The sequence below is a fragment of the Oryctolagus cuniculus genome, chromosome 3, assembly GCF_051225735.1.
Source record: "Oryctolagus cuniculus isolate XC-2025 breed Fujian yellow rabbit chromosome 3, ASM5122573v1, whole genome shotgun sequence".
In the NCBI taxonomy this organism is placed as follows: domain Eukaryota; kingdom Metazoa; phylum Chordata; class Mammalia; order Lagomorpha; family Leporidae; genus Oryctolagus; species Oryctolagus cuniculus.
The window spans coordinates 40,702,049-40,724,446 of record NC_142869.1 but is presented as its reverse complement, the minus strand read 5'-3'; the positions used below and the strand labels follow the sequence as shown (position 1 = coordinate 40,724,446).

The 22,398-nt window shown below is 38.7% G+C and overlaps 1 protein-coding gene across 7 annotated transcripts in view; it reads right to left on the bottom strand.

The window, feature by feature from the left end:
* The window catches only part of SATB2 (SATB homeobox 2), a 205,960-nt gene that overhangs the window by 168,093 nt on the left and 15,469 nt on the right, over positions 1 to 22,398 (bottom strand). For 6 of the 7 annotated variants that reach the window (XM_089329023.1, XM_089329022.1, XM_089329021.1 and 3 more), the window contains one exon: positions 969 to 1,145. In XM_089329023.1, coding sequence (XP_089185149.1) covers positions 969 to 1,145 — 177 coding nt within the window. Of the gene's footprint in view, positions 1 to 968; positions 1,146 to 7,729; positions 7,840 to 22,398 lie in introns of those variants that run through there. The other variant, XM_089329024.1, reaches the window with a different exon arrangement.

Genomic DNA, 22,398 nt, shown 5'->3' with positions numbered 1-22,398 from the left:
TTTAATTTCTTGTCCTGGGTCATCATACAAGCACTTGTAAGTTTATATAAATGCTTTATCTCTCAGAGCTTCCTTATCAGAATAAATGAAGTTCTACCTGAGAGTTTTTAACAATCGCATGAATAACTCAAAAAATAAACAGTAAAAATATTTGCATGTAGGCAAATGCTAAGTAAAGATGGTAATTTAGAACATTAATCTGTAGAACAAGACCTGGAAGTTATAGGTTTCCTTCCTTTAGTGATAGCCATAATCATAAACTACACAATTCAGTCATTTCAGCTGAAAAACAAAAATAATAACTTCATTGAATAAAAAAAATTATTTTCCAATATTCAAGGTTTGGGGGTCATTTTTGTTATTTGTCAATTCTTTGGCATAAAAGAACAATGGGCTATGCTTCAGAATGAAACAACAGATGCTCAAAATGAGCTCCCCAGCATTGTATAATAGACACTAAAGTAATGATGCAATTTTAATATTTAATTAAATAGGTAAATGGAATTAATCACAAAGACACTGCAATGTTTTTAAATGAATGGACCACATCAAAACTATGCAATAGATTCAAAGATACAAAAGAATAAGATGCATCCCTTTTTCTTCTGTTTAGTTAAAAGCTAATTGTAAAGTACAAAAGCCATCAGCCCAAAGCAATAAATAAATTTAGAAAATTGAATCAGGTAAAGTTAGGAGCTAAACATCTCACCACTGGCCCTGGGAACACCAATTAGCTGACTTGGAAAAAAATGACAGAATTATGAATTCTTTGAAATGCAAGTCGATTTGGGTGGTTCTAGAGGTGCTGATCAGCTGCTTCCCAAAATAGCAAGACTGCAAGAAACATTTTGCTGCTCATGGTCTGAGAAAGATGCTAACTCGAACAATTCTCCTTCAAACCTTGTTTGGAGAACTGTATCAGGGAACGAAGGCGGCCCGGAGCAGGCGGAGGGGGTCTGCGTTATTACCTTGAGCCTGGGCGGCAGAGCTGTGAGAGTAACCCAGGGCCAGGAGCGCAGTCTCCACCAGCTGGCTAAAAAGCACATCTTTTCGCACCAGGACGAACTCGGCGTGTTCTTCTCTGTTGTCATATTCAAGAGAGCCGTCCAACTGCTCCACCACACAAAACACGGGAATCATCAAACCTGGAGGGACAAAATTCAAGAGCAAAGCACAAACATTACCAAGCAAATCGCGATCAGCAGGATGAGAAGGAAAGAGACAGTTATAAAAGTCACTCATCTGTGATCAACAGTAGTTTAGATTAAACAAGCCTCTTAGGCAGAGGGGCCTAATGGAAAGCTCTGGGTTTCCCCTTCTATTGTCATCATCAGACTACAGCAGAACTGCCAGGGGGGTGGCAGTGGCCCTGAGAGTCCTCCTATCTTCAAAAAGGGGAGTGTACCAATCACAGGTGTCCTGGTACACAGGAGGTCGAGGTGATCTTACAGATCTTCCAAACTTTAATGTCTACAGCTTTCCCATTAACTGCTAAATCACCACCAGTATTTTCAGATCTAATCTGCTCTTGCCTAGAAATGTATTTCAAAATTTCCAGTTGTAGGATACCTGGTAGGGAGGCATGTCTGACTCAGGACAGAAGGTGCTAGGTGACTATGTAACAAGACAATCAATAGAAAGTTACAGAGGTTCCGCCTGCCCCAGGTGGGTGCTGTGGCACAGTGGGTTAAGTCACCACTTGCAACACTGGCATCCCATATCAAGGCGCTGGTTCAAGTCCTGGCTACTTGGTACTTCCAATCCAGCTTTCTTCTAATGCATCCTAGGAGGCAGCAGATGAAGGCCCGAGTAGTTGGGTCCCTACCATCACATGAGAGACCTGGCTGGAGTTCCCGGCTTTAGCCTGACCCAGGTACAGCTGCTGTAGGCATTTGGGGCATGAAGCAATGAATGGAAGATATCTCTGTCTCTCCTCTCTCTCTGTCACTCTGCCTTTCAAATAAATAAATCTTAAAAAAAAAGTCTTTCCTGTGTCTGTTCTTTCCTTTATTTTGATAAATAGATCATCAATTAGCCTGCCCATAAAAGTCTTACCTAACATTTAACTTATATGTCAAAATATATATTCAAATACAAAACTTCATCTTTTTAAAATTATTATTTTATAGCTCTACACCAGTTATGACTGAAAGGGACTATCTTTTCTTGTGTTTTCAGAGAAGAGAAATAAACTACCCTAAAGAATAAAGCAAATTAGTCTAGTTGAAAATCTGTTGAAATCTGTTGTCACTGAAATATTTCTCTGCTTTGTATCAAAGTGTGAAAAGCTAAAAAATGTTTAATTCACCAAAGATTTTTTTAACTGTTTTTTTATTTTTAAGAAAGTCATACAGGCACTTAATCTAAACATAGCCGATGCAGAAGAAGATCAAAGTTTTACCAACACACAAGTAATAAACATGGACTCTGCCCCCACGTAATTCATAGAAATGAGTACATTATGGAGTAAGGGTCTGCTCTGGTCCTCACTTTGTGCAAAAACAACCCACAGCTACGGAGGATGGGGGGGGGGGCAGGCAGAGAGGCAGGAGAGGGGGAGAAAACAGTCACTTGACAATAAAAATAAGAGTGCTGCATGAAACGACCGGACGGGAGAATGCCCCCAACACAGAGGCCACGGCAGTTTCTCCAGAAGACCCTCGCTGCTGCTGCTGCTGCGACCCTGGGAGCCTCCTCACTCACTCTGATGTGGAAAGCAGAGGGTGGGAGCAGATCCACCGAAAACTACTAGGTCACGGACTTAGATTTTTGCTCTAAAGATAATACAATGGTGCAACTAGTTCCCATGTGCTAATTATTATTATTAAATATAATAAGTATTGGGTGTAATTATTAAATATCATTATTAACAATAATAATACTTATTAAGAATTGTTATCATTAAAGATCAGGGTAATTATTATTAAGCCTGCACAACAGTCTAACAAGTCACACCATACCCTACCTGGGACAGCTATTGACTCAATAGCTGAACAGAACAACAAAGCAGCACTATTGTCTACAGCAGATACACTAGCTATGGCACATATTTTTGGAAAAATATGAGATAACGGTGATTTTTTATATATAAAGAGCATTTACCTCTGCCACATGATGCCTTATGAAATATTTTTTAAAACTGTAATCATGGCTGGTATATGAAATGCTTATTTATTTCTTCTGAGTTTATTCCCAAATGTATTTAAAACATGGAATGAATTATCTGTATTAGATTTCTCCCAAATTGTTCCTGCAGTCATTCATTTATCTAGCATTTATTCACTGAATACCTACTATGCAACCTGAGGCTCCACAGAGATAAATGAGAACAAGCCTGATAAAGCTCCTGCCCTCAATGAAGCTGAAGGCATTATAAAATCTTCCTAAGCAAGCATAAGGGCATTTTATGGAACCCACTCATGAGAGTCCTTACCAGCAGGGAATAGCCCCCATTTAGACCTTTTACCTCTTACATACTGGGATATAATCTTTGTCCAAGGAAGCAGGTTGATTTCTACTTTTAATCATTTAAGCATATGCACACTTAAGGCCATGTAGTCAGTGGTGCCATAAGCTACTTCACCACTAATACCTGTGTGTACATAAGTTTCGATTCTGAAAATCCATGTGCTGTTCCTAATGTCAACATCTGAGTGTCACACATCTGGGAATCACAGATAAGATCTTTAAGTGAATCCAGTTGCTCCACAATCTATTATGTGTCCATTATTTAGGAACCATAAATCTTTTTCAAGTCTACAGTCAACTGAAAAAAGACTCTATTAATTTTTAAAAATAACATTAACTGTTAAATAAGCAAGAAATATAAAAATGTAACACAAAAAGCACAGGGATCTAAAACACATAGGAACTGTCAATGACTAAAATATTCCCTAAGTTTTTTTCAGTTCAGTGATTGAAAGAAGCAATTCCTTGAGATGACAACGGTAACTCCTTACAGTCAGAAGGAAGCACCAACCTCTCTCCCCCACAATACATCTACTTTTAAAAGGGAGAGAGTATTTTGAAATTATTTACAAACTAAAACAATATTAACTGGGACTCCATGATAATAGGATTTCTTCTGGAGCATATACACTTACATATGAGACAATAAAGATAGCCCAAGCAGATTATATTTAACCTACAGAAAAATAGAGCTTCTTACTAGAATTAGGTCGATCTAAACAATTATGGTTTTTAAAATGAAGTACAATTTTTACAAAAGAAGAAGTCAAGACAGATAGATGCAATTATCAGTGATAATGACAATAAACATGAAAAATAGCAAAGCAATTGAGGTCGGTATGGGAAGAACAAAATTAAGACATAGGCTTAAAAGGTCTATAAAAACAGGAAATCCCCAAGGAAAGAATACTATAAAAGGATGAATAGAAAAAATATACCCCAAAATGAGATATTTATCCATTTGGTCCCATCACCTTTCCCAGGCAAAAAGAAAAAAGGAAAAAAAGGGACAGTGGATAGAAAGATAAGGAAGGGCTTTGGAAAGCACTACAAAAATAAATTAAGAACAGGAAAAATTCTGAAGATAATAAAAAGAAGACCAACTTAATAATAAAAAGAATTGTTTCGATGAAAGAAAAGCAACATAAAATAGAATGCACTTTCAACAAAATTTAGAAGTGGTCAAAAAAGAAAAAAGAAAATCTCTTGCTCTAGCCAGGGTGTCTTGAGCTCATGGCATTATTTTTCTTTTATTGAAACACAGACCCATTTCCAGACAATCAAGTACAGAACTTTGAACCTTTTGATCGTAAGCCTTGCTAAGCCTTTTACAATTGCAGGAGGTAAGCAGGTGGTTTAATCTGGAGGACCAGCACTCAGTCCCAGCCACTTCCTAAAAACCAAGAGTTGTTCTGGCAGTTGAGATGAATGGGAAATTCTGTTGTAAATCTGGAGCTCTCTCGACACTAGAAAAATGCATTTTTGCAATTGTCATTAGGTATGATGACGGGACTGTCATCTTCGTGACATTAATTCTGCAGCATGTCTAATTATGAATAGTTCACTGCTGTGAGAGCCATGCTTCACGATGGCCACGTGGGCTGAGGCGTGGGAGAAATGGTGAGACCCGGTGATGACCAGCATGGGGGAGGAGGCAGACTATTCTTGGGTCTAATCCTGGTCCTGTTACTCCTTATCTGTGCCAGTGACCTTGGCTACTTTATCTGACCACTCAAATACCTCCTAGATAATATGCAAGTAATAATATCTATGTCACAGGTATGAGACTTAAGCAATGTAGTACATTCAAGTTGTCTCACAGCTCTCAAACAACAGAATGTATTTCTCTATTTCGAAATCAGTAAGAGTACCATTTTACAAAGAAAAAAAAAATCAATAAATTTTGCCCAGGTTCTGTAAACAATGTTCATGAGTCTTACTGAAAAGCATTTCTTCGGAATAAAAACACTGGTAATTATCAAATGGCCTAATCATTAAGTTACCTAAAAAAACTAATACTCATTGAAAGGCCTATTATGAAAATAATAATGGTTTACAATCTTCAATCTGTGCCTTCAGAAAGAGATAAATGTATTAAAAATCACTGAACTTCATACTCTCACACTGCCTGCCCAACGAGGAAGCACTTCAAGTGGGACTGGTCTCGAATGGAGATGTGCTAGAAAGTGTAAAATACACACTCAATTTCAATGGCTTAAGACCAATAAAGAAATCACCTCAAAAAACAAATTGCATGTGGAAATAATATCTTGGATATACTGTTACATAAAATATAATATTAAAATTAACTTCACCTGTTTTTTTTTTTTTTTTTTTTTTTTTTTTTTTTTTTATGCAGCGACTAGAAAATTTTCACTTCCACATGGGGCTTCTGTTATCTTTCTATCACAGAGCACTGCTCTAAGCAACCTGCCAATACCAACACATATAATGGTTCTTCTCACACAAGGTTAATTCGTCTCAAACTGATACTGGGGCAACTGTGTGACTGTCATGTACATTTCTCTAGTGCCCCTTGGGAAACCCGAAGATACGTGCACTTTTGATGAAACCCAACATCCAACATAACATGTCCTCATGAAGTGAATTGTAGGCTGCTGTTTCATTCCTTAATATATTAGTTCATCATCTTCAATAAACAAAAAGGCTTTTTGTCCCTTCTAGTGCTTCTAAAGAGCAGTTACTGTCTCCAGAAAATGCCCTAACCACTGGTTATAAAAATGAACCTAAGGAAGAATATTCTCTAATGCTCTGGAATATTTAACCTGGACAATGAAAGATTAAGACAGCTCAGCAGCACAGCGACTAGACGGTGGGATTTAATCAACTCCCACCAAAGCAGGGACACAGCACAAATCTCTCCTTTGCTTTTGTTATTTTTTTTTTTTTTAATTTATTTGAAAGGCAGAGAGACAGAGGCAGACAGAAAGAGAGAGATTTCCCATCTGCTTGTTCACTTCCCCAAATACCTGCAATGGCCAGGACTGGTACAGGCCGAAGCCAGCAGCCTAGAATTCAATTTGGGTGTTAGGGACCCAGCTACGTAAGCCGAGTCCACAGAAGCATAAAGTTAGAATCAAGAGTAGAGCTGTGACTTGGACCCAGGCACTCCAGATACCGGACACAGGCATCCGGGAAGCAGCGTCTTAGCTGCTCAGCCAAACGCTGAACCCTAAACCTCTCCTTTGCAATGAACCTCCTAGCTCAACATGAAGTTCACCTGCCATACGCGCCTTTATTTTCTTCTCACATCTGTCTCTTCACATGTGCCCTGTAAGACGGTTATTACTATTCCTGTCTAATAAAGTAAGAAGAGGAAACAAAGGAAGAATAAGTGACATGCCCCAACAAGCAGAGAGAGGAGACAGTAGCCTAGCTGGGGTTATCTAACTGAATCTCGAGCATGGTGAGTTCTTAGGAGAGGGGTGAGCCATGATCCACAATTCACACCAGCAGCAATCTAAGGGCTTAGCCTCTTAGGAAAGACCTTTTCCCACTTGCCCTGTCCAGTATGTGACCTGTGCAGCCCAAAAGTAAATTCACTTTTTGACTGACTACCAGGTGTCAGGTGCTGGGTGTGGAGGATCCACAAACAGTTCCTCCCTTCCGTCACTCACAAAGGCTCAACTAAATGGATCAAAGTCTGTGTGAAGGTATGTGGGGTCCTACCTCCTCCCTAGCCCCTTTGCTGGCTCTACCCTGTCTCCAGGAACTGCCCCCTGAATGACAGGAGCCAGTCTGAGAAGAGAGCGGGCCAGGCTTTCTTCCCCACTCTAAAGGGCTCCTGAAGTCCACCAGTTTCTGCAAGGAAAGCCTATATGGAAGGAGGTTCTGGGGCTAAGGATTACAAAGTTGTAGGGCAGAGCCTCTCTATCAGTTCTTTGTATAAGGCTGACCCTGGAGGAAGCACCCCCCTCAGCACCCACCACAATAAATCAATCACAGGGTGAGTCCCTTGGAACACTGCACCAAATGCCACCACAAACACCCAGGCAGTAGTACAGGGTCTTTTGCACAACTGAAACAGAAAGGAGCCGGGACCAGCTTTTCCTATTGAGAACTTACTAGAAAAGCACAGCAATGTACCGGCTGTGTAACCCCCCCCCCACACACACACACACACAGTCACAGACAGCTGCAGCAATCACTGGCCACTATCAGCCTCCAGCGATTCCTTAGAGCTGGAGCACCAAGAATTGCAGTTATAAACACCAGAAAGGAAGGGCAGAGCATCTCTCACCTCCTTGTTAGGGTCCCTGGCAAAACTTCCCAGCTCAGGAAGGCTTGCTTGCTGCTCTGTTGCACTCCTGGGACTGACTGAAGCAGCCACAGGCTTCCTCCCTGGGGCATGCAACCTTCTAGGCTGAGGCAGCCACAGCTCCACACCCACCCTAGCCTCAGGCTCCCCCCAGGAGCTAACCTCAAACATTTCAAAGAGATTAATAGATAAAAAGATGCTACAAATTGTTTGAATGGTTTAGCAGCCCCTTAATCTCTTCAGATAAATCTTCTTTGCAACAACAAAGGGACACCTTTTTACCCAAAATAAACCTCAAAGGGAGGGAATTTCAGGTAGTGTCATAAATATTGTAGGAACAAGATGGTGCCAACAGTGCTCACGAGGAAGGCGCCCATGGATCGGTAGGCCAACAGAGGGCTCTAGACTTCCTGAACTGCTCCAGTGGCCCTGTTCCCTCCCCTCCCGCCCTTTGCTTGTGAAAGATCTATTCACTTGTTTCTGTTGTTGGTTTAGCTTTTCTCTTAACTCTTCCTGCAGAGGAAGCAGGAGTTAAGACAGAAGCAGAACAGTACCAAGTTCTGGGTAGATCACAGGAGGGGGACTGTGGTCAATGCTACAATTATGAGGAAGGCAAATTTGTGCTTAGGAATTGCTTTAAGGGCACGCAGTAAGCCATACATGCAAATGTTCAGTTTCACATTTACCCATGATTCAGTTGTTTGCAGCTCAGGACCAGAGCCCCAACTGAAGTTTCAACAGTAAAACTCTGTGTGCGGGTCCGTATGGAGGGTAGGAAGGGGTGCTCGGTGCAGGAGTGGGGAATGATAATCAAGAAATATTTGACTCACAGAATTCTCTCTGATAAAACCAGACGTTACTTTGCAGCTTCTGAAGCAGGTCTTAGCTTTGAAAGATTAGAGCAAAAACAGGCCAGAGATTGGGATGGAGAGGATGAATTCCAAAGGCTGACAGAGGGCCTTGTGTGGGGGAAGGGAGGTGGGCTCTGGCCTTCCCTGCCTCTGCCGGAGAGATCACAATTCAACCTGAAAGCCCTCTGAAGGCGGAAGGACCGGTGCTCTCAAGGTCACGAAATTCAGAGGCAGGACCAAGCTGGCATGGTAGTTTGCAAAACAGGATTTCACGGGCGCACAGGAGGCACGCTGTGGCAACTTATCTAAACATAAAAGCCTGAGCTACACCCGGGAACTGTGCCACGGCAAGCCTGACCCACAGGACTAAATTCCCTGATGTCAGGAACACGGGGCACCAAGGAGAGGCCCACCTTCTTAACCCTTCTCATCTCTGCCCTCCCCCACGCCCCTGCCCCCCCAACCCCCAGCTGACTCTCTAGGGCCTAAACGAATGTTGGCTCAGTTCAACAAAACACTAACTGCAGTGAGGCATTAATCACCACCATTAATAGGCAGTGTCGATCCTGGGTTTCTCCCAGAACACCCCAGCTGTCAGACTTGTCGGCATCACGCTGGCCCTCCTGCACCGCATTCAGCGTCAGCAGACACGGAAGCTTTCTAGGAAATGGTCAGCAGGAGTGGATTCAGAAGCCGGCTCCGCGGTGTTGTCCATTTGGCGGGGGAGTGCCAGCCCACAGGGCCGTGGATGACCTCTGCTGCTGGAAACTGCCTGTGCATCACCATGAAGGTGTCCAGCGGACTGGGTCGAGACTCCAAGTGAGGCGCTGTGCTGTGCTCCTCCTGAGCCGTGGGCCCTTATGGGACATCCTGCCTGCATCCACCACTGAAGGCCTGGAGCTTTCTTTAAAAAAAATAAAAAACTTTGGAACTACATCGAAACAAAATGTATACTGATCCTGGAATTAAAAACAAATTAAGTAAAAAATAATATACGAGTTTTTGCGTTACAGAAAAGTTCAAACACAGACCATCTTGTTAAAGGATCCAGCATTCAAAACCAAATTCTTGAGGTTCCTTTCCCAGTATGCTAGAAATGCATACATTAATAATGACTGCGACTCAATGGCATGTTCAAAGTAACTGTGCCATAATTTACGAATACTGGGATCTCTTCTCTGTTAAGTGAGATTTGATTCTGGAGCTTTCTGAAAAGATAATTTTTTAAATAGTATTTCCGTGGAGATGTATTTGTTTCTCACCTCTTTCCTGTCACCCTCTAAGGAAAAGCAATTTGCAAGTTAGAGCCTCACTAGTCAAAACATGGAGTCGACAAAATTGTCCTTATTCTAACACTTGCTTCATGACCCTAGGTTCTGAGCTCTGCCTAAACGTTATTTCATTAAATTCAAACAATTAAAAAAAAAAAAACCTTGATTAATTTCTCCAGTGTAATATTTAAGAAAGGTTAACTGTACTTCGGCTGTCCAGCAAGGAATTAATAAAGGAATCAAGCGCTCAGCTCTCAATAAGACTAGACTACCCAGATTTCTAGTGGGAATATTTCATAGCACCAGCGTGTTTTCTTTGGGGAGCTTAACTCACAAAAATTATTAAGGATTGAGATCAAACATTGGTGCAAAGCCTCAAAGGAAATCATACTAGAGTGGGAAGATTTTTATCAAATAAAAAACTGAAAAGTAAAGTTTTTACAGTGAAAAATAAAAGGTTTTCTCTCTCACAAAAAGAAAACACTACAGTTGATGTTTAGGGTTCAAACAGAAAACATTTACAGACATTGAATAGAGGTGTAGAAATGATCACTGTGAAACAACACAGCAGATTCTACAAAGCCCAGCCTAAGCTGCCAGACAGCCATGGCCACCCTTCCCCAACCACTAACAGCCACCCTCACTCGTGTATCCAACAACTGCCTCCTTAGTCAGGCAATGGCAACCAAGCTTCTGAAAGGGCTAACATCCAGAGGAGGATGAGAGAAGACCAGGAGGAGGGAGAACAAGAAAGTCAGAATCACAATGTGTATTTCCCAGCTCCCTGGGGGATGCTGAGATGTCTGGTTTGCAATATGTAGTATATTATTATTGTGACTCAGATCAAGTTAATAAAACCCAGCCTACAAACTGGGGAAACTAGGATCGGACGGAACACTTCCCAGACAACATATTTTCAGTATATCTGTACCTGTGTAATTTAGAATGATTACTTAAATATGAAAAAGAATAGTGAAAAATTAGTGGATTGTTATTTTTTTCATGTTATAGTTTTAAGAATTCTTCTCATGCTTTATATAATTTTCCAAATAAAATGTTAAGTATAAATCACAAAGAGACTAAACCACTGTTCAGAAATCAACTGGCAAATCCTATTCTCATCTCTAATACACGTATCCCAAGGCTTCCACCCGGCCAAGGGAGGACTGGCATTCCACTTTTTGCTCCCTTTGAGGAGTGCTAGCAAAGCCTGAAGTGGTTTATTTATCTCCTGAGCAAAAACGTGAAAAATCTTTTCTTCAAATAAAATAGACAAGTCTACCTTCCTCAAAACAAAAACCCTGGGAAAGGACCACAGCATTTTAAACGGGACAGCAGAGTAATTCCAGGTTGCAAATATCCCAACCTCAAAAAGGTTTCCCTTCCCCTTAGATTCCTCTGGATTCACAAATTCCTTGTGGAAAATAATTTCTGAGCCACAAAATGAAGTCCATCAGTGTTGTCCCTCCCCACCAGAGGTCACACCTTCAACAGGGTCCTGATCCCATAAGCTCCACACAAAATAACAAAAAGACAAGGCACACTCTTGCTCAAAATCCTGTTAAAGGAGAAAAAGGGTTTCCTGTAGGGTTAACTTAAAGGTATAGGCTTCAGTTCATGGCTGAACCCCGGTGGGGCCCAACAGGTACAAGCAGCTACCTTATCTTAGCATCATCATGGCCAAGAGCTCCATGAAGGTGTTAAAAAAACTACACATAAGTTAGCAGGCAAATAAGTTCCTTTCTGTATTTTGTTAACAGAAGTAGGCTCGACAAACAGATATGTTTTCAAAGAGCAAGGTTGTGTTTATTGTGTATGAGAGCCGGCTTCACTGAGCCACTCACTATCTCAAAGGAAGAGAGCCCGTCTCAGAAGCGGTCCTTGGTTAAAAAGAGCTGTCTCTCTCAAACTCGCTTTCAAGCTATACATCAATCCTCAATATAATTATGTTTGACAGAATATAAGCTCTTGGCAGTTAACTTGTTTACAATAAATGCTTAGTTTGGGTACATGGACTGTATTTCAGTCTTACAAATATCAAACACAAACCTACAACAGTCTCATTATGGGGCCGAGAATTATTTTGCTATAAATCTTTTTATTGGGGGGCCGAGGGAATTACTTTGCAGCTTGTTTTCTACTAACCACTTGGAACAGTGTGAAAAGAGCTACATTTATACTCTGACCCTGGGCTAACAGGAATTCTATCCATTTCCACGGGAGAGTGTTTGGTGTCAGCCCTGAACACACAGGTGAGCCTCCAGTTTCGCCATGCGGCATGAAATGAAATGGCTCTAACTAAAGTCACCGCATTTTCCTACAGTTCCTTTTCTCTGTGAAGTCTCTTGGGAACTAATGATCGTTTGTAACAGCATTGGCAGACTTTCAATGGTAAGCTCCAGTTTTGGGGGGTTTATAAGGTGGTTGTAAAAACGTGCTTAAGGCTCAAACTTGCCATACGAAGGAGCCTGTAAATAGAGTTAGTCTTGCTGAATATCACCTACAGATTCATTTGAGAAGGAGCAAAACAAAATCAGGATCACCTTATTTAGTCTCGTAAAGAGGCGTTACCTGGGTATTAAACATGCAATAACTTCCTATTCAGAGAACAATATGCTCTTCTTATACTCCCTCAATAATAAAGGGTTTTTGATGTTCTAATACCACATTTGCCAAATATAAAGGAGAAAATCTTGCCTGGTTAAAGCCTCATAACCCAAAAGCTAGGCACAACTTCAGGAGTCCCCTTGCCCAGCCCTCTCTGCTGCTGGAAGCTTCTGTCTCTAGAGGGAACCTTCCCCAACATTATGAACACCTTCTGGTTTTCAGACGTGACAGTTCATCACCGCAGGGTTGCCCCGCTTCTTTTCAAATTTTCCCATGACGATGTAATCAGATTCTTACAATGATTCAACCTGAACACAGTATTAACATACATTTAAAAAATTCTCAAGACTCTTATTTTTCCCAAATAACTAATACTGGCAAATTCAATCACATTATTATCTAACAGTGAGATTTCTAATTCTTTCCTTCTAGCCAAAGGTAGACATAGATTTTATGTCACTACACATGACATAAAATAATTTTTTTAAATCTCCCAGTTTCTAATAAAGAAGACAAGTAGCTGATTTATAAATTTCAATGGTCATCAAAAATTATTTTATGAAAAAGATATTACTACATGGCTTTCTTGTATATGGGATAGGAAGACACAGAGAAAGAGGGAGAGAGAAGAAAATATTTTCACTGCATTATCAGCCTTACAGATCTTTTTTGTTAATATCAAAAGCATTAGTTTGCAATGTGAACTAATGGAAAAATTGTTAAATCCACTTAAAATAGTCACTACTTTTTTTAAACTAGAAAAACCTTTAAAAACCTTGACTATTTAATTGCTATTTACTCGGCAGAAGGGGGACATGGAGGTGATTGTATGAAAAAAAAAAAAACACTTTTTTTTTATTGTACAACAAAAATTCCCTCCAAGGCAAAAAAGACAGTATGCCAAGTTCCACCCAGAATTAATGTTTAGGTTTAAATTATAAAGTCCAGAGAAAAAACGGAACCACTAATAGACCCTTAAAGCTCATGGCATTCATCGACGCTGTTAGGTTACGTAAATGTTAAAGCTGAAAAACCCTTTGCTGACAAAAGTATTTTAACGAAGGCACTATTAACTGGACTCTCCAGCCTAAATAAAAAATTTTAAAAAGCTTTTTTGGGCTGTTTGACATAAATTCCACACTGACGGGATGACATTATGCCTGGGACACTTCTGGGATTATGAGAGCTCTCCTGAGAAGATGTACTGCCTTGCTTGTTCCTTTCATTTTGCCACTTTGGGAAGGGTTTTTAAATCTTGAACCCCAGGAAACTCTTAGCAACAGATCAAAGAAATATTCCCCTCTAGGTCTGTCCACAGGGGCTCTGGGCACAGCGGGCCAACACTACCAGAATGTGCAGTTTTAGCATCCCCACCATGCACTGGGTGCCTGGGCTAACTCCACCGCCATCACCCAGGTTTGGGGGAGCTCACAGTTTCTCTGAGCAGAGCAACAAACACACTAGCCACGGTCTTGGCTGCTGCCTGCCAGCGCACTATGAGCTGCTGAAAGCATGGCTCTAGGGACTGAGAACTGGAGGCTCAGCGATGTTAAGGATTATCGATTTAATGGTTCCAACAGTGGTAGATCGAAGCCAGATCCTCTGGCTCTCAAGTGCCAGTCCGTGTCACTTGAGCACACATGGAAACTCGGTGCCCCCCAGCCCGACCCGACGTGCACTGAGAAGCAATAAGGGGGCTGCTGTGCTTCAGTCTCGACTCTCTCGCCAGTAGCCTGGTTAGGACTCTGGGAAGAGGACAGCAGGTCTAGGGACCACACCTAGACAGCACTTGGCAGGAGTTCGTAGCAAGAGAACCATTTGCGACTTCTGGCTTTCTTATCCTCAGGTTGTGGGGGCGGGGGAGGGATAGGGTTAGTTACAACTTGGGTAGAGTTTAATAAAATGCCATTTCCATGGCCAAACTGTCTATGAAACAAAGTCAGTGAGCACTTTCAAGGTCTCCTGGGTGATGTCTTCCCATGGGCTGCTCTCTGAACTTCCCAGGGTGGAGTGAGAGCCAAATGGTCTCTCCCCAGATCAGACTTCAGCTAACAAACACTACAGAATAAGCAAAAAGCACTTCAGTTATTCTGTGTCTTCTCCAAGACTAAAAATTTGTACATTGTGTGACAGGTCCACCTCATTTTTCTTAATGATGTTTTTATTATTCTTTCACTCAATTAAAGCAGAAATGGATATTGCATCTTCTGACTGTATAATTGTTATTGTAATCTGTTTTCGATCACTGCTTGGGAAATGGGTCCAGAACAACATAAACTCTCCACTGGCTTGGCAGACAAGTCATTTTCTTTTACTACGACACTTAAAGAGACATTTATCACACTGCTCTGGGAGCATCTTTGGATTATGACAAAAGAAAGTTCTTGCTCTGTTATCAAAACTATAATAATGATTTTTCAAAACCATTGCTATTGAAAGAGCTTTGATGTGAAATGCATTTTCCTAATAAGCCATTAAAATATATCAATTTTGCCTTTCCTTATATATACAAAAAATTGAAAGGAATGCAATAAAAATGTTCAATTTTAATCCAGATCAGAATTGGGAAATCTGAATATATGGTTATTTTCCCTTTATGCCTCTGGCCATATCCTAGGAGTCTTGGAAATTACATTTAACCAAATTTATTTTCTTTGCAAAGAAAATACTTTCTGGTATAAAAGAAAAAAGTCATAACCAGTCATAAAAAACTGATCCATAATTTCTAACCAAATACAAAAATAAGCAAAGAAATATTTTTGAAAGAAAAATATATTTGTGTTAAATGTGAGGAAATTTATTATTCTATGGAAAATACTTCAGATCACTTCTTCATATCTCAGCATTTTGGAAAACATTTGCTCACACTGGAATCTCTATTTTCCCCCCCATATCTGTACAAGTACTCAAGGAAACAAAGAAAGATACTGGGCTGCTGTGCACATTTCAGTAACTGTGCAAACATCAGTGGGCACCAGTTACGCTAGTGTAAAATGCATCTTTTTTTAATAAATAATAGTTTGCTGTGTTTCTCTTTTTTTTTTTTTGATCTGTATTGTTTGTTATGTTATGCCACAGTTTAATAACCAACTGTGCTAACAGAGAGCACCATTCCAATGATAAAGAAAGCATCTCAGAGCAGAACTGAATTTGCCTAATATACTTGCAAATAGTAATACCAGGAGCAACTAAAATTGAAATATATTTCCCCAGAGGGTTTTATTATCCTAATGTGTTATAACCACAAATAAAGAATATGCTTGCTATAAGAATGACTTAGTTCATTGATAATTTTATCATAAGGTTCAAATGCTTAAAATTTCTATTAACGTGCTTTTTTCTGCAATGTAGGCATTTATCAAACTAGTAACTAGAATACCCACCTTTTCTTTTTTTCTAACCTTTTAAAGGTAGAGATAGCAATCAAAAAAAGGAGGGAAAAAAGGACACACTATAAACTCAATTGCCATAATTATATATCTAAGGCACATTTACTACATATTATGTTCTTTTACCTAGTTTCTTTTTTTAATCTGGAACAAGTAAAATTTTGCAAACAAGAGGCAAAAGACATAAGTCTTAGAAGGCAATTTCTGACACAACCTTTCAATACAACTTAATTACAGATTTTACCACAATTTTTAAATTACTTGCTATTAAACAGGAAAACAACTCTGTTAATTAAGAAATATATATATATATATATATATATATATATATATATATATATATACACACACACACACAGAGTTCCATGATTCTGAAAACTCTACTCTGGAATATTTTTACAAAAACACTTTATAGTACATCATGCATATGGGGCTTGTTTCTATGTAAAAGGAGAAAACAAATAGCTGGTCTCTAACAAAAGAAATGACAGGACTTCAGAAAATGGAAACTAGGACCCTACAGAGGTAACAACTGTGCTTTTTTGGGAATCTAAGTCCTCCACTGGCTTTTGTTTTAGCCATACCTCATTTCCACTCAGGGTGTCTGCTTTGACATTGAAATATCTATCATATTACCTTTAAGTAGTAGGATGATGAATCCTTTGTATATAAAAATCCATTTTTTTTTAAACACAGGCATTTTCTAAACCTCGACTGCACTTTAAAATAAAAGGAATTCACACCTCTCCTTCCTGGCACCCTCAATTATTGCTGGAGAGCAGTGGTGAAGCTAGACCCATGCAATCTCTGTCCACACAAGGGCATCAGTCATTTTCAAACTAAGCCAGAAAGAAAAGAATGGAAACCAAAAGGCAAACTCTCGTCTTCATTTTTTGAGCTAAGCATAAAGGTCTCCTACTTGAAACCATTTTCAGTTCTTCTCCCCCCCACCCCCCACCCCCAATACTGAGTTAAAATGTATGGGTTAGATCCAACGTTTCACTGCTGTTCTTATTCTCGGGGAGTAGGGGGAAGGGAACTTGCTGCCAGAGCTTCTGAAAAGAGAGTTTGGGCTGCTAATTTTCCGTTCACAAAATCTAAATTCCCCTTATGCATCTCACACAGCTCATGAAATAATATGAAACAGTATTATATCACTGCAAATTGAGACATTTTTATCAAAATAAAGAGTGATGATGCCAACATTTCATTTGTCATTTCCCACTTGTCACTTTTCACTGACAAACTGTTACACATACAACTTTTGTCAAATGCTCCATCTTTAAATATGTTCCAAAATGCCATTGTATCTCAGCACTCACGTAAGGAAGACAGTAAAAATTACTATGCTATCGCACATTAGTTACACAGGTTTTTTAAAAAGGCTGCTTATTAAATAAGAGAACATAAAGGAATCTTTATGGATTTACATGCTATATAGAATGAAATTTGGCTGCCTGAAATAAAACAAACTCTACATATTTTATGCACCTAATTTTGGATTATTAAAGAAACTTTTAAAGGGTGAAAATTTGTGACAATTTTATCTCAGCAGAAACCAAAAAACTCTGAAAAATAAGTGTGACCACAGAAAAATCATACAATTTGGAACCTGTCTAGCCCTGTAAATTAACATGTCTTTTAAAATATATGCAGATACGCTGTTTTATACTGAATTCTTTAAGAAACAAGAATAAAGCTTTTAAGTTATTGAAGCAGAACCACCAAACTTCACTGCTGACCCCTCACCAGCTATACCAAACAATCACCATAGTCTTGCTTGAAATAAAATTGATTTCTGAGTTCTTAAGATGACTCAAATTCATACTGTGGCTATCTAAGAAATGATTAGTCCATTTTCCCTTCCTATAGAAATAAATGGGAAAACGATACTCAAAAGAAAAAAAAAGGAAAGAAGAACTGACACAATAGCTAAGAAAGTCACAATCCCTAGGGAAAGGATGGTATTGCTTATTTTCTGCAGGGGTTAAAAAACAGCTGCCTTAAGGGACATCTATGTAGTTCCAACACACTCACACTCACATTTCACTGCAGATGCTCTTGAATATATAATGGTCAGTGGGTTTCTGTTGATGGAACATAAGGCTTCCAAAATTACATGAAACATCAAATTATGTTCAGGACTTCGAGGGGCGGATACCCTATGTTCTGTTTAATGTGTATGTTCCATTGCATATATTTTTTTAACCAAGTATATCTTTATTTTAATAACAGGCCGAGGGCTAAAAACACTTTAGAGAAGGGCTATTTTTCTACCTCAGCAAAACTACAGAGGACACGCTTGATTGTTGGATGACCCCTACGCCTAAGTTCACTCAATTTAAAAGACCTTCCAACCTTTTGAAAAGAAAATGAGGACAGGAAAGGGAAATGCAAACTTTTCTCTTTGCAGTCTTATTCTAGGTCCTTCTTAGATGGATTATGGTATTCATCCCAGGAAATCGAGTTTCATTCATTCTTTTTCCTCATGTTTTAAGATACATTTCTAAATTTCTAAGTACTTCATACATTTCCATACACAAACATCTTCCATATCTGCACTCCTTTCAAAATGCAAAATGTCTCTCTACTACTGTGAATATGGTGACTACACCTGATCTGAACTATGTTTCTTCTACTCTTAATCTAAAAGTAAACGTCCCACATGTAGACAATTAAACTAACTGTTGTTGTAGACAACCCTCAGCTCTCAGTGAGGCCCTGCCTAATAATCTTCATCACGTTTGCTTCCCTATTTGAATACATCATTGAGTACTCCATAATGTTTTTTTTTTCTCCCCCTTGCAAAAAGATAGTTATGTTCTTGGAAGGACTGCCTGGTAGCAAGAAGAATAGATCTACTTTGGATGGAGCAGTTAGTTATAAGATCATTTCAGTAGACAGTTCCTCGATAAAATTAAATTGCTATTTCTAAAACATAAATAATTTTAAAATAAGAAATTTTTTTTTCAGAAAAAGCAACCAGAGGGTACTTCAAAAAGTTCATGAGAAAAAAAATGGAATTAAAAATAAGTTCATTTGGGTACAAAAATTTTGTGAAATTCATGCACAGATTTTTCATAATATATATTTTCCATGAACTTTTTGAAGCCCCCTTGTAGCTTCTAAAAGATATTCCCAAAGTTTAAACATTTTTCCATAAAATCTAGAATATTTAACACCAAAAAGATCACAAAATAATCCTCGGAAAATGAAAATCTCATAAAAATTTCTGATGTTTAATGCCTCCTATCAGCAAATACACCATCTGGTATACTCAAGCGCTGTTCATTCAGTTTAAATAAAGCTGTCTGAAAGTTCTCCTTTAAGCCAAACACTAAAAAGCGAAAATGCCTGTGTTAACAATGAAGGAAGCACAATAATTTATTGCCATTAAAGCACAACTGGCCCACACCTTTCAGCAGGCCAGGAGGAAAGCAGCACACCCTGCTTCCTCTGGAAACTTGATTGGCATCACTTTCATTTTATGCTGTAGGGTGCATGGCTGAAGCACTCCATACAGCTTGTGCTAATGGTGGCAAAAAGGATCATCTGAGTCTTATTTTCGACATCCTTAATAATCTCTTCTTCTTCTAAATCTTCAAACAGATCTGTAAGTTTTAATCAACAATTTCACAAATATAAATTTCCCCACCATTAATCATCCTTTTTCCAAATACTTATGGAGTGAATTACTAGCTGAGAGGGGACGCCAATTCTAGTAAGTGAATGTTACCCAGCAGGGATATAAAGCTGTCAACACCACGGTGCTCTTGCTTGCTCTAAGCTCTCTCCCAGCCAGCCTTCATATGTGTTTTAAAGAGATATTAGCCTTTTTTTTTTCTTGAGGACCTTCTATAAAAACTGACTATCATACACATCTGAGCACTTGTATTTTATTACACATAGGCTTTAAAACACAAGTGCTTAAAGACAAGCAAAAACATCCTAGAAAGTGTTAGAAAGACAGAGCAAAACTCATCTAGTTTCCAATAAGTCTTCAAAGCTAATCACATTATAAACAATGCACTAACTTTTAAGTCCCCTATTAAAACACAATCATGAAAATAGTGATAGTGTATCCACCACCTCACTAGTTAAATCCAGACACTAAAATGATGCCCCTCCATTTATGAATACTTAGTTCTCAACAACAACAACAAAAAACACACCACACTCCTTCTCCCTAAAAAAGTCAAAGCATCAGAATTTACTATTGCCAATTAATGCATTCAGAAACATGTACTTACTTCACAGCTTATCAAAAGCAGTAAGATAAATTGCTATTTTATTGGGCAACCAATTTGCTTAATGATTTCCCTTATTTCTGGGGTGGAGAGCCTTTAACAAAGAGGAACACTAAAGTTTAAAAAATACATACTTCCAAATTTTAAGCTCTATTTAAAAACACACTCATATTTTATTATACCCATCTTTACAACATTAACAAGACTGCAATATATCCAAAAGTGACAATAAATGATGTAGAACTATAAATATCTTTGTAGTTACCTATGCTTATTACATTGCTTTATAAAGAAAATTTAAACAAAAGGACTTAGGGTGGTACAAATATAATTGATTATATATTTATCTTATGTTCCAAAAAATCTTTCAATTTTAAACTGCCTCTAACTAGAAATATATTTTAGACATTTTTAAAAATTTAGAATGTACTTTTTTTAAGGGACTTGGCTTTGCTCCAATCTATATGCATGATTAAAAGTTACAAAGAAATGAAATTATTAACATGTACATTTGGAAGCTATATAAGCTTAAACCCACAAAATAATTACTAACATTCAGTAAGAAAGCTCTGTACTACTGAAATTTTATATGCTAAGTTGTTATATTTTGAAGTTCTCTAAATTAGTCTTTCTGAACAATCCAATATGCTATAGAGAATAAAAGCTTTCTTAAAAAAATGAAAAATCCACCACATATAAGCTGTTTTAACCGCTTCACTATTAAATATTATAAATGGTACATATGAAAATATCATCTTCCTTTTCAGTTTGGGAAACAGCTACAGAGACCTTTGGTATTACTAAATTAAGTTAAACCTCAGAGAAGATGACTAAGGCAGCTTGTTGAAACAAAGCTATTTATCCTTCATGAAAATAGTTTTAGTTTGTATCAAATTTATATTAAGTGGTCACCTTAGAATTATGGTCTCAGAAAATCTGAAAAGCAATCACTATTTTCCACTAAAGGTATCCCTAGCCAACAGAAGGAGGCATCCTCTCTTATAATTCCACATGATACAGATAAAAGCAAAAACAACAAGACGCTCTACAACATTTAGAGATTTCTTGTAACTTAGTGAATCATCTTAGGGCTTCAGAAACAGACTGAAATTTTAGTCCAAGTTTTTTTTTCTTTACTCTTAAAAAATGTGTTTTGAGAACACATTGTCTCCAAGGGTTTCCAGAGATGTTTCAATCAAACATTATCAGCACTTATCATCTCACATGTGGTCCCAACATATTCATGACACTTCTTAAATGCAAAGGATCACTTGAAAAGCTCAAAGTTATTATTCCAGTCTCAGGACAACACATTAATAAACCCTGCTTCTGAAAAGCAGGTCACATAACTATCCAGTTTCCTTTTACTTCATTAACTATATTTTCAAGTCCTCCACAATCTATGGCCAAACATTTTGTTTAAAACTTGAAAAGTTGGCAGGGTGAAAACTTCTCAAGGGAGATGACTACCATAGAGAATTCAGGCCAACCATACCCAACACCACGAAGAAACGAGAAAGCGAAATAAGTAAAAACAAACCAAAGAGTATCATTTTGTAAAATACTTGCTTCTAGCTCTTCAAAAGGGAATGGGCATCTAAAGTTAAGTATTTACTTTAAAGTACACACAGCAGACACTTAGAACACGGGGTTGGGGGCTTATCACCAAGTTTTGCTAAGACTATCTTTTCAGGCAGGCTAGTATGAAGAATTATGTTAAATAAACTACTGTTGGAAATATGAAAGAAAATGCCTTCAGTGTAAAACAGTTTTCAACTTTTGATTTACCACAAGCGCACACACACACATACACATACAACCCTGGCTACCATGTAGAATCGTGCAATTTTATATGTAAAAGACAACGAAGAAAACAACATGCAAACTCCCACATATTTTACTGTTTAAATGTCTATGTTACAAGATTACTTTCCTTAAACACTTAAAAAGGAAATAGTGTAAGCAGCGAAAGCAACAAAAGAAATTCGTAGGAGGGGAAATGGCATGGAGCTAGGCAGGCTACTCTGTTACTTTCACCTCCTGTCCTGTAATTCATAACAAAGTTACAAATGCATGCAGCATTAAGGTTTCTAAGGGCCTGATAAGATTCCTCATGATTCTTTATTTCCCACTGGAAACGTTGCAGGAAGCATTCCCAGTTGTCACTCATCTGTCTTGAAGCATTGTCCTACCAACAAAGTAACACCAAGGGTCTTGTTCCTGCGCTAGGCTGAGCATTAAGGACCATTCCACAAAAACCAGGGCACCTTCACCTCTTCCCCGCCA